This window comes from Caloenas nicobarica, chromosome 5, assembly GCF_036013445.1.
Source record: "Caloenas nicobarica isolate bCalNic1 chromosome 5, bCalNic1.hap1, whole genome shotgun sequence".
NCBI lineage: Eukaryota > Metazoa > Chordata > Aves > Columbiformes > Columbidae > Caloenas > Caloenas nicobarica.
In genome coordinates this window covers 47,716,301-47,728,735 of record NC_088249.1, presented here as the reverse complement: position 1 = coordinate 47,728,735, position 12,435 = coordinate 47,716,301, and the positions used below count along the sequence as shown (strand labels likewise).

Below are 12,435 nucleotides of genomic sequence, written 5' to 3'. Positions count from 1 at the left end.
AGCAGCACTGGATGTATTAAGAAAAAAAAGTCTTGTTATTTATGTAGTAATTGAATTTTGTGCTAATTCTGCCTTTCAGTGTGCCTAAAGAGTCCCAAGTGAGAGTCACATGCACAGTCTAGAGCAGTAGAGAGTCCCTAGAGTGTGGCAAGGGTATGTAGGTTAAAAAACAACAAAAACAAAAACCCAAACAAAAAACAAACGGTGTTTTATTTAAATGTGTAAAGTACTTGGGAGGGAAAAAGATTACATTGTACTATGGCAATACAGACAGAATATACCATAACAAGCTCATCCATTGTAATGAATTCAGGCTACTTTTTCCAGCCTCCTAATCCACTCAGTCACACAAGTCTTTGGGAGAAGCTCACCATCAATTTCTCTAGGGAACTCCACACTACAGATTAATTTCAGTCAGATTTGCTGTCCTATTTCTGTGTGTTAAATTCAGAAGCAGAGCATCATCCTCCCACCAGGGGAGACAGGCAAAATATGGCAAAACTTCTCATGCACTAAGACATTCTGTCATGGGTTAAGTAAAAGTAGCCTGATGGAACATCTGATCCTAGGACAAAAACCAGGCTGTCTGCCTTAACCTCATCCAAGATATGGCTCATCACTGGGATGAGAAGGCTAAAGCAGCAGAGACTGAAAGAGATATGATAGTAATAAAATGCCATTTCCAGACAAAGCTTTCTATTTCAGGTTCTTCTCAATCCAGTCTTTGAAGGGAAGAGCTTTGGTGTAGCCACTGTAAAGTTCTAGACTGCAAGTTTTATCATAACCCCAGCTCACTAATCCCATCAGGTGCCACCTTAGCTCAGGAGATGCTTTTCCTGGCAAAGTTATGGCTGCAATCCCACCGGTTTCAGCAGGGCAGATATTAGAAAAGGCTGTGTGGTCTTGTTTGGCACAGAACATGCTGTCAGTGACACTGACTTGTATCCCATTATCTTCATACTGCTGCTCACACAACAGTGAGTCCACCATCTGAACAGCTCCCATGCGGATTGTGTCATTCTTGTATCCGGGATCTTTAATGTCAGCCAATACCTTCCAGCCAGTAACCATTATTTTTAAATACTCTGTGGATGAAGTGAAGTCATGAGAAGACGACAAGCAAATGGGTTGAACACGACTGCTGATTCTGGCTTTGTCCAGGAGTTTTATGATAGCTATGTCAGAATCAAGTAATATAGGGTCATAATTGGGATGCACTATGATGGCAGAAATCTAGGGAGGAAACAAAGGAGGAAGAATTGTAGAGTTAATAGCAATGGCAAGTCAGCAGCGCTCTTTCCATACTACTATAAGGCATGTTAGTTTATTTTACATACTTAATCTCTACCCTTCACTCCCAAACTGCTTTTTCACCCTAGTGCTCACTGAAATGAGAAATGTGCAAAAAGATCAAGTATCTTCTGACTTTTTTTTTTTTTGGCTTGGGTTTCAGGACAGTTTTTATTGCATGAAACTCTTTGCAATGAAAAGCAGTCAAGGATATTTTCAGCAAAATGGGAAGTTAATGTGCAGTTCAAGTTTTTCTACTGTTTACTGAAAAGATTTTACTTGTTTACCTGTTATGTCATCTTAAGCCTGTAGATTTTGAAGGCCCACTCCCCTTTTGAATTAAAATGTTATCTTCTTATTGAAATTCAACCATCTTCCCACCAAAAAATACATTACATAATGTTGGGGCCAAACCTTTACTGCTAGTTACTTTGATGAAACACTATAAGAACGGATAGGATTCCTAAAAGGAAATATTGTAAAAAAATGATATATTTCCCTACAGGAAAATCTGAAAAATCTAGAATTAGAGAAAGAAACTGAAAATAGGGGGAGGGAAAAAGAATCAAATTAACGATGATTTCTTGTATAAAATCCATTCATTCACATACCCCCACTCCAGAAAAAGACACACAGACAAAATCACTGTATTTCTCCTCATTTTGACTTTAACCTTTCCAGTTCTACTTGAAAAAAACAAACTCCTCTGGTGAGCCTGAGGTGCTATTTTTGGAGCTGGAGTCAGACATAAACTTATTTTGAGTTTAGAGCTATACAGCCCTGAGGCTGAGATGTGAAATGTGCTCATGGCATCAAAGCAGCATCTAGAGCACAAGTGTTTCCTTCATAAATTGTATTAATCACTTTTGACAGCAGCTGGCATCTCTTTCTGCTTTTTTTTTCTGGCAATATCACTCAAGTATGACCCATGGAACCTGAGCTGTTTTCTTAGTGATCTGTTTTAGGGAGCGAACATATGAATTGGACAGTGTCAGGGGAATTTAATAAACTACATATAGCATGTGCCCTTCTTGTGCCATGACAGTCCTGTCAGTTGAGTCTTTAGATATGTATTTCAAAGAACAGTGTGTAAAACAATATATTGCTCAAAGGTTAAGCTTTTTCTCCCTGTACAAGACAGGTGTGATCAGCATCTGTCTTTCCTCATCATTTTCTGCTCCCACTAGACTTACCCGCAGGTTCTGGATGGTCTTTTCATCCCTGTCATCATCTCTGTAGAATTTCCCCAGAACTACTTTGAGCTCTGCTGTCTTGAGCACAATGGTCTTGCCGAGGTCAGTGACACAGTGAGCTGCCACCACCACAGTCCGCTCATTCACCAGGGCCCCGCTGCAGATAAGGATCCAGGCCCCTTTCTGGAGACTGTTCTCCTTCACCCCATTGGCCATCCGATAGATTGCGGCTTGCCAGGGCCACCTGATAGAGGTCACTGTCTTCTGAAGGGTGATGTTTTCTGCTTTTCCACAGACTGAGGAAACATGAACACAATAGGTACACAACAGGTATGAGGCCCTGGAATTGGACAGGCAAGCAGCTGATGCTGCTGATGAAGACTCTTCTGGGAAGGCAGAGTCCTCTAGGCAACCTACACCTCACATGAAACTCAATAAACCCATTAGAATCACACACGTAAAGAGAAAAAGAAGGGTAATTGTCATAGGTGTCTCCCTTCTGAAAGGAACAGAACACTCAATATGCTGACCTGACCCAACCTACAGGGAAGTCTGCTGCCTCCCTGGAGCCAGGGTAAGATATGCTACTCAACAACTCCCCAGGCTGGTAAGGTCCCCTGGCTATTACCTGCTATTGGTCCTTAATGTTGGCAGGGAAGAGGTAGGAAAAAGAAGTCTTAATGCAATCAAAAGAAATTTCAGAGCTTTGGGGCAGTTGATTGATTGCTCAGGTGTTTTTATTTTTCTCCATCCTTTCAGTAGCAGGCAGGAATATAGAATGGAACAGGCAGCCCCAATCAACATGTGGCTCCATGACTGGTGTCATCAACGGGATGGAACTTTGGGTTTTTTGACCATGGGATGGTCAGTTCTTCACCAGGTCTTCTGACATCCAGTGAGGTGCACCTCACACAGGAGGGAACGGGGTGTTTGCTCAGGGGCTAGCAAGGCTGATTGATAGGGGTTTAAACTAGTTTGGACATGGGAAGGGGGCAGTACCAGGCCAGTCAGCGATGAGCAGTGGGATGGCACACCAAAGCTTGAGGAGACACATGACAGTGAGATTCCTCAGACTATGCCATGAGGTGAAGGGCACAATCAATCACACTTGACGTGCTTCTACACTGATGCGTGCAGCATGAGGAAAAAGCAAGATGAACTAGAAGCCTTGGTCTGGTCCCAGGGACATGATATAATTGGCATTAGTGAAACCTGGTGGGATGAGTCCTGTAACTGGTGTGCCATGATGGATGGCTACAGGCTATTCAGAAGGGATAGGCAGGGTAGGAGAGGCAGGGGGGTGGCACTGTATGTAGCAGAGGGGCTGGAATGCATGGAGCTGGCAGTTTGCCATGGCAAAGTTGAGAGCCTCTGGGTAAGGATTAAGGGACAGACAAATAAAGCAGAAGTCGTTGTGGGTGTCTACTATAGGCCACCCAGCCAGGATGACAACACTGGTGAGTTATTCTTTAAGGAACTAAGCAAAGCCTCCAAGTCATCTGCCCTTGTCCTTATGCAGGACTTCAGCATGGCAGATGACAACTGGGAATATCACACAGCTGGCACCAAAAGGTCCAGAAGATTCCTAAAGCATCTGGACAATAACTTCTTGGTACAGGTACTAAGGGAACCGACCAGGAAAGGTGCCTTCCTAGCTTTGCTACTCACTAACAGAGAGGGTGTTGTGGGAGAAGTGGCAATTGGTAGCTGCCTTGGCCACAGTGACCACAAAGCAGTCAGGTTCAAAATCTACGCTAATGGGAGGAAAACTGCCAGCAAGGCCTAAACTCTAGATATGAGAAGTGCAGACTTCAGGTTGCTCAGAGAACTACTTAGTAAGATTCCCTGGGAAGAAGCTTTTGAAGGTGCTGGGGTCCATCAGTGTTGGTCACTTTTTTAAGTACCACCTACCAAAAGCACAGGACCAGGCAATTCCAAAAGGCTCAAAATCTAGCAGGTGAGGCATAAAGCCAGCTTGGTTCAGCAGGGATCTTCTTCTTGAAATATGGTGAAAAAAGAAACTATTTGGTCAGTGGAAGCAACATCAGGCATCATGGGAGGACTACAGAGATGCTACTTGCCACTATAGGGAAGAAATTCTTGTGCGCAGAGCTCAATTAGAAATGATGCTGGCCAGTAGTGTGAAGGACAATAAAAAAGGCTTTTTTTAATATGTTAATGGCAAAAGGCAAACTAGAAATAACATTGGCCCATTACTCGATGAGCATGGTCACCTTATTAACAGAGACATAAACAAAGCAGAGATATTCAATGCTTTTTTCACCTCGGTCTTCAACACCGAAGATGGACTTGAGGGCTCCCATAACTCTAGGCTAGCGAACCATAGCTGCACGAACAATAAACTCCCAGTCAATCCAAAACTTGTACAGGATTTGCTACTCCAGTTAGATCCCTACAAGTCAATGGGGCCTGACGGGATTCATCCAAGGATCCTTAAAGAGCTGGCTGATGTCATAGCAAGACCTCTCTCTGTGATTTTTCAGTGCTCCTGGGAATCTGCAAAGGTCCCAGTTGACTGGAACCTGGCAAGCATCCCAATCTACAAGACGGGCAACAGGGATGACCCTGGCAACTACAGCCAGTCAAGAGAGGTGATTGTCCTGCTCTATTCTGCATTGGTGCAAACTCCCCTGGAGTGCTGATTGCAGTTCAGGGCACCACAGTATAAAAAGATATAAAGGTAGTAGAGAGTGTCCAGAAGAGGGCTACAAAGTTTGTGAAGGATTTGGAGAGGAAGCCATATGAGGAGTGGCTAAAGCCAATTGGTTTCTTCAGCCTGGAGAAGAGGAGACTGAGGGGAGACCTCTTCATGGTCTACAGCTTCCTCACAAGGGGAGGAGAAGGGGCAGGTGCTGATCTCTTCTCTCTGGCAACCAATGACAGAACCCAAGGGAATGGGAGGAAAATGTGCCAGGGGAGGTTTAGGTTGGACATTAGGGAAAAGTTCTTCACACAGAGGGTAGTGGAGCACTGGAACAGGGTCCCCAGGGAGGTAGTCACAGCCCCAAGCCTGGCAGTATTCAAGAAGAGACTATACAATGCCCCCAGACACACGGTGTGAACTGTGGAGTTGTTCTGTGCAGGGACAGGAGTCGGACTTGATGATCCTTGTGGGTCCCTTCCAACTCAGGACATTCTGTAATTCTATGATTCTATGAACCAAGAATGAGGTACACCTTTTCCCCTCCAATGAATCTGAATTTCACTCTTGATTCTTACTTAGCATGTGCTAAAGGCAACCAAACTGCTAAGTTTAGCATGAGGGACAGCTTTCTAATTAACCTCTGTCTCCAACCTGCAAAATTTTAATATGATCATTTTATATAGCTTTCAAAAAACACCTTTCAATTTTTCCATTATTATCTGAATTCTTGGCTGAAGGAGGAATGTGGATTTAGCACTTGAGCAGATGAATTTTCATGACAAACTTATCAAGCTGCACTATAATGAGATGACTGTATAAAGGAATGGAAAGAACACCTCTGATTCTTGCTTAAAATAAAACACCATAAAGCCAGCTGTGCACTAAAACTCACTCTTAGGCAGTCACAGAGTAATTATGAGGTCCTCCCCTAGAGCTGACCTTAGCACAGATGAGTTCATGAGAAAAAACTTGTCTTACAACAAGAACCTTGAAGCAAATGCATCTAAGTCAACAGCCATCCTGGGGTAAAGAAAAAGCTCTGCCATCTTCTAGGAATACATTACCCAGGCTCAGACCTGGGGTAAAATCTCCTGTATCAGAAAAGGTTTACTTCAGTATAAAGGTTAAATCATGTGGTCACATTTTTTTAGTTAGTCTCCCTTAGAACTTTTTTTTTCCTGGAATCTAGTGTATGCATGCCCATAGTGAAAATGATTGAATGAAATACTTTTCAATACATGAGATGATCCCAAAGCAAAACCACAAACAAGAACTCTTAACATTTGTTTGATGTTAGCATCTACTTTTCACAGTATGCCTGATGTCAGTAGTGGCTTGTACCAAGTCTTGTGATGTTCCTACCCTTGACTTTGTGCACTAGTTTTGGATAAGATTTTATCTAGACTTACAGTTTACAATATGAACCCTTCCTTAGCAGGGTATATTAAAGGAAGAGCCTATTTAAAATGCAGACTCTCCATTCTATTGCTTAAACTTTTATGCTTCTGTCAGCTGTGTGCTGAAGTATAGAGATGAAAGAAAAATCACATTTGCAGTAAATAATACAGGAAAACGTGAGGTGATAGTAGGAAAATATTTTCAAATCAGGAAAGAAACTCACTACACATTTTGCTCAATAAAACAGTAGAAAAATTGATGGCAAATTACAGTGCTGAAAGCTTGAACCCTTTACCATCAACTGGACAAGTTCTTTTGGTGGACAGAAAGAGCCTTAAAGCTTTATTGCTCCTATCTCCCAGGTGGAAGCATAGGCAGCCTACACCAATGGCACTCTCTAATTATCTAACATGAATACACATCCTGTTCCCCTTTTCCCTCAGAGATGTATGCATTTTTTTTTTTTCCCTTGGAGACTCACTCGGAATACACACAGGAGCTCTCCCACTCCATTTTCCTGTCTTCAAACAAGTCCTCCTGCTGCTACCCAGGCGGCGGTAGAAAGGAGAAATGCACTCATACTGAAGCTGAGTGTGCAGATGCTGGTACCCTGGGGGCAGGTCTCCAAATGGCAGTGCTGTCTTCTTGGTTGGATAGATTTCAAGCTTTTGCTTGATGAATGCAGATGAGTAAAGTTGATGCAAAGGTGTTTCCCTTTTCCAAGGTACAAAGACCACAAGGTAATAATAACAACAATAACAATAATAATAATAATAATAATAATAAAGCAATCATTATAGCGTTATCATCATCTGTGTTAAGTATCATTTAAAAGCATATGAAGTTTGCATGTGAAAGAATAAGGCAAAAATGTAATTCCAACATAGTTTAGTAATACTCCCATTTACATGCATCCCAGGTATTTAATTTACATTTGTATGCATACACAAATACATAAATACAGGTATGTTTATAAATTTTCTGTTTGTGTCTCTTTTTTTTCATTTCACAGTTTCTGAATTGCAACTAGTTGCCTCTAAGTGTGGAACAGTTTTTGCCATTCAGAAAAAGACTGAGATACCATGTTTTTAAATAAAGAAATTACACTGAAAGTTGTCACTGCTGTAATTAATTCTCACTAGAGAGGTGTTAGACACAGCTTTTCTCTAGTGAAGATTTTAACAGACAGTATTAGGAATCAATTCAGATTAAATCATGTTGATAAAGTTGCTTGATTTAGCAATTAACAGAGATAATTGCCTCACCACAGAGATTTCATAATTGCAATAATTACTAAGCTTCCATTTAGATTTTGTACTGATTAGCTGAAACATGGCATATAATTAAAAAAATAAATATATGCACCAGCCTAGATATGGGCCATAAGCTTGACTACAGTCATCTTCATAATTTAGAATGTGTCCCTTGTTCTAATGCTTAAAAGCATATATCTACAGGAAAACAACTATTTACATCTGAAAAATTCAGCAGGAAATTAATTACCCTTGAGATTTCTGGTACTTTCTGCCTCCAGAAAAGCCATAGGAATGTTTTTTTTTCATGTAGTAATTTCATTTTTGATTACAGCGAGAGACAGACTGCCTCCATCATATAGAATCTGTGAGGTGATATATAACAGCACTCAAGAAAAGTACAATTATTAAGAACAAGACCAATGGCAAGTTTCTTGCATTTTGGAAGTGAGATGACAGCTGCTGTGCTCATGCTTAGACTGCCAGGGTTCCATTCCCTACTCACATGTGAACTTGCAATATTGCATAATGCACACTTTGCCTCACTATTAATCTATGAAATAGAGATCCTACTTCAAGAGAGAAAAGCAATCCACAAACATGAGATGCCATCATGATGCTATGGAGGTGGGGACACGTATGTGTATACAGCTGGTGTTAATATCTGAAACATTTACCATAAAAAGACCTGTGTTCAAAAGTGAATTGAGAAATTTAAGCAAGAAAAATCCCCTGATGGCTACTGAAGCCTCCTAATGGCTTCTCAGCACCATCTCTACAATCATACATCACAGAGCTGGAGAGTGGGAGAGTATTTGGGAAGTATATGCTTGCCTTGTTCCTAAAGTCTTCTCTAGGCATCTGCTACTGGCCATTGCCAGAGTCAGGATATAGCTTGAGCTGGAACTTTATTCTGACCTGGTATGGCTGTTCTTAAGACCAAAGATGAGGACAGTTCTTGCACTATGTCTAAAAATAAACGAATCATGTACTGCAAAAAAAACCCCAACCCTGAGATGAGAAATTACTACTTGGACAAAAATGAACCTGAACATTTGAGTATAACTAATTCAGATTTGGTTTATTTCAAGAAATCAGCAGAAGGGTAAGCCCAGATAGGGTACGATCTTTCATTTCTTCCACTGCTCCTACTCTACTTCCTCCTCTTCCCCATGCCCATCTCAAACCCAAATTTATATCAATGGTGCTATATTGCTTTTGATGGTGAAACTTACTGGGAGCAGATTGCTTTGCTATACACCCTTCTCTCATATGCTCTCCCCACTCATTTCTTCCCTAAAAAGGCACATGTTCATATTTTAAGATACATCATTAGCCCCAAGGAACTGTTCTCAGACTGTTCTCGTAGCTTGTCACAAGCTTGCAAGCCTAATTCCAGCATTGTCCAGTACTTTGCACATCTCTAATTGTGCATTTCTTCCTGTCTGCCTCCACCAGCTTGCAAACCTGTGCTTCATCAGGCATCCCCTCACAGCAGCTCTCATTGCTTAGTTATCTAGTGGAACTGTAGGAATCGCTGCTCAGGCAGGCTAAACACACAGGGTAGAAAAGAGAGGAGGGGAAAAGCAATCACATTTTTTCTTTAAGCTGTAGTTGAGATACTGCATTCTTACCTTGACTGAACCTGCATTGGAAGCACTTTCTGTCTCACCAGGTCAGACATCTTTGGCTCTCTGCAGGCTAGAAAAAATACAATGTTGCACAATACTTTTCCACATTCACAGCTCAAGTGTTATGTTTTATAAACATTTCCACTTTTTCCTCTCACTAGATATAGTGGACTGAAAAGAGGCAGTAATTATATACATTAAGATAAAGACAGGGCCTGAAACCTAAAGCATTGGAAAAGTACTTCCCCACAGATTGCCAGATCCATCCTGTTTACAAGAGCAGAAGTAACTGAGCATCTTCTGCACTGGCACTTCCAGTCATTGGAGAAAATGAGTGTCTGAATGCCAGATTTACACCACTACAGCTGACGGTTTGAAAACTGAACAAGCTTTTGCAATAATGGAATTATACAAAAAATACTTAATTTCCATCTGTGTAGCCACACACAGCTAATCCCAGTGACTCGACAAACAGAGCAAGGCTGCAGGATGTTACAGACTTCTAAGAGTCTGCTTGCTTGTGCGCCCATTGGAAGGAGGTGGAGACTCTGATTCAGAGGAACACTTCGGAGTTATCTGAACATGCACAAAATAACAGAAGGGAGATCCAGAGTTTCTAGTTTTGCATATTCAGTTTATTTACTTTAAGAGCAGGATAAAATATTCATGTCTATCAGTTCTAATAACTGCCAGGATCTCCTTCCTGCTGCACACAGTGGAAGAAAAGGAATGTTGCATGATGGATTTTATGCCTGAGCACTTGTATCCTGTGGGATTTAACAATATGTAGCTTTTAGTGATTACTGTACATGTTAAACTTTATGTCACTATCAAAGTTAACATGATGTTAACATGACAAAGTTAAAGATCCTTTCCACAAATGATTATCATCGATAAAGATGCTTTCCACAGATTATTATACACCTCACGGAGAGAGTATTTCCATCTAAAATAACAGAATAAAGCAAATTCTGCAGGGCACAGACATATTTCCTTATATCATCATTACTTCAGTTAAAAAACAAATCCATTAAAATATATGTCAAACAATTGCTTAGGGAAAATGAATTTGGCAGCTCCCCAGCAGAAATTCATTCATCCATTCAAAGTTTCAGACATGCTTAGAGTAGCTTCAGGTCAACAGCATAATTCCCTTTCTAGCAAAGTATTTAAAGATGTGTGTCAGTGTTTTAATGAATATAGATAGTTTAAGCATGTCCTGAAATAGTTTTCTGAACCAAACCTTCAAGGCTGTAATCTACAGGCTTGGCCTTTTTACACTCATCCCTGGTCCCATTGACTTAAAAGTATTTTGAAAAGTGAGCTGAGCCCTGTGATGAGGCAGTTATTTCCTTCTATTTCAGTTCCCTCCTGATCTTCCTTGATGTTGGTCTTATACAGGTTTTATCCTAGAATGAGGGTAATAAGGGCCTTAGGGAACATTTAGTTCCATTTTAAAGATGGAAACATCTTCTGGAATCGCTGACATCTTCTTTAGCTGATTTTATCAGCCAGTAGAGCTGCCAAACTACCACTCTCAGTATCAGGTGTCAGTCAGATGGCTTATTCTTAGAAAAAATGATTGTTTGGCAAGTGTAAATTATATAAAATGAACTCCAGTGAAACCATAGCAGCTTTTGTGAGTTGTGGTAAAAAACCGTAAACTACCTTTTATGCAGATTGGCTGCTTCCCTGACCATTCTCCATCATCTTGGCAAGTCCTCTGTTCATTCCCACTAAGAACATATGAGTTGTTACAAAAGAAAGCAATGACTGTGCCAATTTTTGCATAGCGTCCGTTCAAGAGCCCAGTGTCTTCCACTACTCTTCTGTAGCCATTGAGTGGCCCACCAGGATCTGAGCAGTTTTTTTCATCTAGAACTAATAACAGGGGAAAAAAATAGTAACCATATTATCAAGTTCACAGCATTATTTTCACACATCAGATTGTTTGGCATTTTGTTCACATGTTACTACACAATCTACACTTTACGAAAGATGCCTTTTCAAGACCCATCTGGGATCTCTGTCTTCAAAAAGATCTATAATATACAGATACCTGTTTATAATACACACTTTAGTCTACACTGAAAGCGTAAGATTCTCAAATTGTTAAAAAGACCTTAAAACATAACTGACAATCCTGAAAAAGAACCTTGACTTCACATGATGTTAATGTCCCATTAACAGGGCTACTTCAAGAGCATAGAAGGATGCACTTAAGCTATTTGCAGGAAACAGGCCCTTGGCGTTCATTTCCTTTTTCTGTGTTTTCAATACATCACTGGACTTGGATAATAAAACTAGACTACTGAATTTTCTTTTATGTTTGGTTGCATTTTCATTTCTTAGCACTGAGAGATCACAATAATCCAGGGAAATGGAGGAATGCAAAGAGAACATGCATACATATATATATATACACTTATTGGTACTAAAAACTTATTATGGAAAGCTTACTCATGCCAGGTTCCGCCTATAAAACCTCTTTTACTTCCTTCTTCCCAATATTTCTCCCTTCTTTTTATTTGTTTTTGTGGTTTTGGTTTATTTGTTTGTTTGTTTCTCTCAATAAGCTTGAATTTTTGGCCTAAATCTGGGTGACAGTATTTCCTATGTGATCTTAATAAATGCTTTTCCCTATATTTTTCACTTCTCTGCTTTTCCTATTTAGCAGCTGAAAAGTTACTTTTTTTTTCTTTGGATTTTATCTAAGTTTTCTTGTCAGGCTGACAGTAACATGCAATTCTGTTTAATTCCTCTATCTAATGTCTCATTTCATGATAACCAGTGAACGTCTAGTTTAGACAGCCACTGTTGGTGCTGCTCTGCTTATGGACGGCCAAGAAGACTGAGACATATCAATTGACCAAAAATGACGTCTTCATGTCATTGATTCAGACTCGGATGCCTGTCAAGCAGGTCAGCTTCACAAGAGCACCAATATATAACAAGGCACTTAAACATTTATTTAAATCCCTGTGAAATCAGCACTATAATAGTGC

At 40.5% G+C, this 12,435-nt stretch overlaps 1 protein-coding gene across 2 annotated transcripts in view; it reads right to left on the bottom strand.

Moving 5' to 3' along the window:
• Positions 1–211: 211 nt before the first annotated feature.
• Positions 212–12,435, bottom strand: part of PAMR1 (peptidase domain containing associated with muscle regeneration 1) — a 77,211-nt gene continuing 64,987 nt past the window's right edge. For both annotated transcript variants that reach the window (XM_065635482.1, XM_065635483.1), the window contains 5 exons: positions 11,099–11,311; positions 9,434–9,500; positions 7,028–7,260; positions 2,484–2,779; positions 212–1,233 (listed from right to left, as the gene is read on the bottom strand). In XM_065635482.1, the coding sequence (XP_065491554.1) occupies positions 697–1,233; positions 2,484–2,779; positions 7,028–7,260; positions 9,434–9,500; positions 11,099–11,311 (1,346 nt within the window). In that variant the 3' untranslated portion in view covers positions 212–696. The remainder of the gene's footprint in view (positions 1,234–2,483; positions 2,780–7,027; positions 7,261–9,433; positions 9,501–11,098; positions 11,312–12,435) is intronic.